Genomic DNA, 5,436 nt, shown 5'->3' on the forward strand with positions numbered 1-5,436 from the left:
ACCTGTTTAGAACTTTCACACTGGCAAGATTACATACCTGTTTAGAACTTTCCCACTGGCAAGATTACATACCTGTTTAGAACTTTCCCACTGGCAAGATTACCTACCTTTTTAGAACTTTCCCACTGGTAAGATTACCTACCTTTTTAGAACTTTCCCACTGGTAAGATTACATACCTTTTTAGAACTTTCCCACTGGTAAGATTACATACCTTTTTAGAACTTTCCCACTGGTAAGATCACATACCTTTTTAGAACTTTCCCACTGGTAAGATCACATACCTTTTTAGAACTTTCCCACTGGTAAGATTACATACCTTTTTAGAACTTTTACACTGGTAATTTTATGAGCTTCATGGTAAAAGGATGAGTGTATAAAGTTTGAAACCTCACTCATGAATAAGTTTTCCATCTCTGAAATTTGACTTTGATAAGATTACATGCCTGTTTGAAACTTTGGTTTTTACCATCTTTATAGGTTTGATCATGCAAAAGGAAATTGTTGTAAAGGACATGAATAGCACTTGTTTGTTTGAGATTTTGATTGAATTTTCTATGGTTGTAAAGGACATTAATAGCATTTGTTTGTTTGACATGTTGGTTGAATTTTCTATGGTTGTAAAGGGCATGAAAGCACTTGGTTGTTTGATATATTTGGTTGAATATTTAATGGTTGTAAAGGACATGAATAGCACTTGTTTGTTTGATATATTTGGTTGAATTTACCATGGTTGTAAAGGACATGAATAGCACTTATTTGTTTGACGTGTGTGGCTGAATTGTTGGTTTTTCCAAATAGAAACAATAATTGCAGATTTTTCTTATCAACATAAATATAGGCTATGCATGGGCTGAAGACAAGGAACATTGTGAAGAATATGGGCGAATGTTGAATGCAGACCCATCTAAAGTGTCAATGAAAGCAAAAAAACGAGGACTTCCTCAGGTAGACATATTAGACAAGAATTATATCAATCTATTATATGTACAAGGTAGTGTTAGAACATTTAACTCGTAAATTTATGTGTTTTCGATTTAGCATTCCAATTTGAGCATGCAATAGCTTATAACAAGAAAAAACTTAATTAAATCATTGAGCAGTTGTTATTGTCTGATGGTCTTTTCACTAATCGATTTCCTTAAACTAATCAAAATTACCAACAGAACCAGTAATGTTTTTTTTAAAGTATTGATCTGTAATTGTATCAAAATGAAACTTTCTTTTGTTCAAAATGCTTAGTGTTTTTCAGAAAGAAGCTTTAAAATAAGAACCTAACATTATGCTTGACAATCTACAACATTAAAAATTCACAGTTTGCATGTCTATGTACATAATACACACATTACTATGTATCTGTTAATAAAAACTAAATGCAACTTTTTCAAAAGAAACCCTAAACTTTTGATGTTCACCAGTGTAACACTTTCCCTAGTATAACGTCTGTGATGCGAGAGAACAGTGGACACTGAATACTATGGCTGCCTTAAAATATCCTTCTACCACAACTATGCTAGTGGATTGGTAATGATAACCCAGGCTCTGACACTTGATTGTAGCTGGTTATGATGGTGGTCATCCTAATACTAACCATTCAAACCCACATGATTTAATTGAGTCAGTAGTTAAAATGTTTCCATAGCAAATTCTTAACTTGTAGCCACATAATATGTAAAGAAATTCACTACAAACAAGTGTTTACTGTACTTAACTATGGTCTTCTGAGATTAAAATATGGTATTAAATATTTTGTATGACTGGTTAATTGTAGGAAATGTGATGTTCAATATTTAGGTGAAACTTCACAGTTTTTGAGAGGAAGAATGAATAGTCACAGATGGTTTATGATGAAAACACCCAAGTTTCCTCTATCATCACTAACTTTCCATGGCACAGTTTCAAAGGTTTTCACATACAACCCATATAATTCCTAAAGTGTGGGGATTTAATGATTTATGTGCTAAACTTTTGAAAGAAAAGACTACTGGATGATAATGATAGTTACAATTTACCTGTATGGTCTCAACAATCAAGTTAAAATGATCCATTTGTGTTGTGTCCCCAAATCAGTTGTCTTTGTCCTGTAGCTTTTACATAACCCAGAGGAGTGATGTCTGGTGACCATGTCAGTCAAGGTTGTTGCAGCCAATCCACTTACCAAGAAATTTTCTAACTAACAAGCTTGAATGGGATGATGCACCGTTGTATTTTGACATATTTGGTTACACGTGTTCCACTTTTAGTACATTATAAACTTGCAATATGTTAAGTTCATAACTATTACTGTCTTGTCATGGTTTAAGTTTGTAATGCATAATATAATTTTTGAACACCCTATATGTCGGTACATATAATTTTTGTTATTATTTATGGCTGGTTGGAAGTTCTGTAATTAGGTTACTAAAACTCACTGTAATTCACCAAATAGCAGGCATGGGAGAAAGGTCAATCTAATAAATATATATAAATGTATAATGTTATGAGATTTAAGCTACTTCGTCTAAACATTTATGTTTTCATATTATAATTTGTGTTCATTCTAGAATGAGAGGCACAATTTGTTTATTTCCTAATTTTTTATGGTGATTGCGAGATCGTTCAAATCTACCAAACCCATACAGAGATTAATTACTGAAAATAACAGATAAAATATAAAGTTTGATAACTATCCAGACATTATAAAACTTTTGCATGCAAAATTTCAAAATTTTCTGATGCTTAAAAATATTTTTAATCTTAAAATGAAAATTACTTTGCACGATAGATAGGCAAGATGTGAAAAGAAAAAAAAAGGCATAAGAAAAACATTGCTTTACAAACCTTACGACATGATAAAAAAAATTGATATTTTGCTTATGAAAGCATTGTAATGTTTACTGAATCTGCCTATTGTTGTTAACATTTGCTTACTAATTTAAAAGTTTGCATGAAAACTATAACAAGCACAAAATGGTTACGAGGTTGTCACATTGACCAACCCCGTATTGAAAGAGTTAAATGGTTAGTGTGTATTTCTATAAAGAAAATTATTATTTGATATTGTTAGAACTAATCTAGATCTTAAATTGCTAATATTCCTTTCAGAACAAAGTTTTATAATGCCAAGACAAATTTTTCATGAAACTGGATTAAAAAAACAAACTTAAACTTTTTTTAAACAGCTGGGAACATTAGGAGCAGGAAACCATTATGCTGAAATTCAAGTTGTAGACGATATTTATGAAAAAAGTAATGCCAGCAAAATGGGAATTGAGAATAAAGGTCAGATTTGTGTGATGATTCATTGTGGTAGCAGAGGATTTGGACACCAGGTGGCCACAGGTAGGTATTTGCAGTAGCATAAGGAATTCAAGTATCCTAAGATTTGAAATATTGATCACAAAGAAAAATACTGATGTATCGAAGTTTGTTTGTGAGAGATATATTTATCATACATTTTTATTTCTTGTTATATAAGCTGGTTTGAATTCTAAACTGAGTTTTTGCAAATCTTTGTATCAGTATTTAATATTTTAAATGTTATGTCTCCTATTATTCTTCTGTCCTGTAGTTTGTTTTTGTACAGTAATTGAACAGTTGTACCTTGAAATACACTATGTATTTTTCTACGTGTATTTCAACTATAGTGTTAGGACTCATAATGTCTGCAGGATTCCTACTTTAGTTTATATTCACTTAATGCCGATAGTTTGACAGATTTGTTAATTCATGATAAGTTAGTGAAATCATAGTTAGATTAACCCATGTGACATTTACATAAGTAATTATGACTAATACAGTTGAGTTTCGAGTTAAATAAATTATACCAATGAACCTTCATCAACAGATTTAAGAAAATAAATATTGGAACTGACCTACCACTTGGAAACAGGATAATTTATTTAACACAATTTATTTTATTACTAAAAGATGCCTTGTTAGCCATGGAAAAAGCCATGAAGCGAGACAAAATTGAAGTAAATGACCGACAGTTAGCATGTGCCCACATATCTTCCCAAGAAGGACAGGACTACCTCAAGTCAATGGCAGCTGCTGCAAACTTTGCGTGGGTTAATCGCAGTAGCATGACTTTCCTCTGTAGGCAGGTATGATTATAGTTCATCTGACGTGGTACTACTGCCATACTAAAGTTAGTGATGGTTCAACTATAATTCACACCTGTCTACAGAAGAAAGACGTGGTACTATTGTCATATTATAGATGTATAAAGATAGTAATGGTTCAACTATAATCATACCTGCCTACAGAAGAAAGACGTGGTACTATTGTCATATTATAGATGTATAAAGATAGTGACGGATCAACTATAATCATACCTGCCTACAGAAGAAAGACGTGGTACTATTGTCATATTATAGATGTATAAAGATAGTGACAACTGTCTACAGAAGAAAGTCTACAGATGAAAGACATGGTACTATTGTCATATCATAGATGTATAAATATAGTGATGGTTCAACTATAATTCACAACTGTCTACAGAAGAAAGATGTGGTACTATTGCCATACTATAGATGTATAAAGATAGTGATGGTTCAACTATAATTCACACTTGTCTACAGAAGAAAGATGTGGTACTATTGTGATATTATAGATGTGTAAAGATAGTAATGGTTCAACTATAATTCACAAAATGTGAATTATAGTTGAACCATTATTATCTTTACACATCTATAATATCACAATAGTACCACATCTTCCTTCTGTAGACAAGTGTGAATTATAGTTGAACCATCACTATTTGTATACATTTATAGTATGGCAATAGTACCACATCTTTCTTCTGTAGACAGGTGTGAATTATAGTTGAACCATTACTATCTTTACACATCTATAATATGACAATAGTACCATGTCTTTCTTCTGTAGACAGGTGTAAATTATAGTTGAACCATCACTATCTTTATACATCTATAATATGGCAATAGTACCACATCTTTCATCTGTAAACAAATGTGAATTATAGTTGAACCATCACTATCTTTACACATCTATAATATGACAATAGTACCACGTCTTTCTTCTCTGAAAATCTGTTTTAAACACATATTAAAATATCATTGGTTTAATCAACTTAGAATGATGTTGGATGTGTCAAGAAGTTATTTTCCTGTTAAAATGCACAGATTTCATAACTCCAGTCATGTCTAACTATGCACCAATCAGTAGGGGTGGCTGCTAGTGGTGCTGATAGGATTTACAGTTTATGTACACATTCTTTATACCTACATTCATGATACATATTTATATTGAGTGAGAAGTTTTTTAAAATACGTTTTATTTTGACAAGAACACATTTTTGTAATCATAATTGTTAAAAATTTCTTTTCCAAGTCATATATTTGCTATAATAATTATTAGATACAATAGAAAATACATACAAGATAAAAAAAATGTAAATATATATATATATAATCATGTAGTAATAAGAACAACAA

At 31.3% G+C, this 5,436-nt stretch overlaps 1 protein-coding gene across 3 annotated transcripts in view; it reads left to right on the forward strand.

The window, feature by feature from the left end:
• Window positions 1-5,436, forward strand: part of LOC106474444 (tRNA-splicing ligase RtcB homolog) — a 32,032-nt gene that overhangs the window by 17,456 nt on the left and 9,140 nt on the right. For all 3 annotated transcript variants that reach the window (XM_013935135.2, XM_013935136.2, XM_022402746.1), the window contains exons 7-9: window positions 840-946; window positions 3,160-3,319; window positions 3,908-4,083. In XM_013935135.2, coding sequence (XP_013790589.1) covers window positions 840-946; window positions 3,160-3,319; window positions 3,908-4,083 — 443 coding nt within the window. The remainder of the gene's footprint in view (window positions 1-839; window positions 947-3,159; window positions 3,320-3,907; window positions 4,084-5,436) is intronic.

The sequence above is a fragment of the Limulus polyphemus genome, unplaced genomic scaffold (assembly GCF_000517525.1).
Source record: "Limulus polyphemus unplaced genomic scaffold, Limulus_polyphemus-2.1.2 Scaffold7231, whole genome shotgun sequence".
Classification (NCBI taxonomy): domain Eukaryota; kingdom Metazoa; phylum Arthropoda; class Merostomata; order Xiphosura; family Limulidae; genus Limulus; species Limulus polyphemus.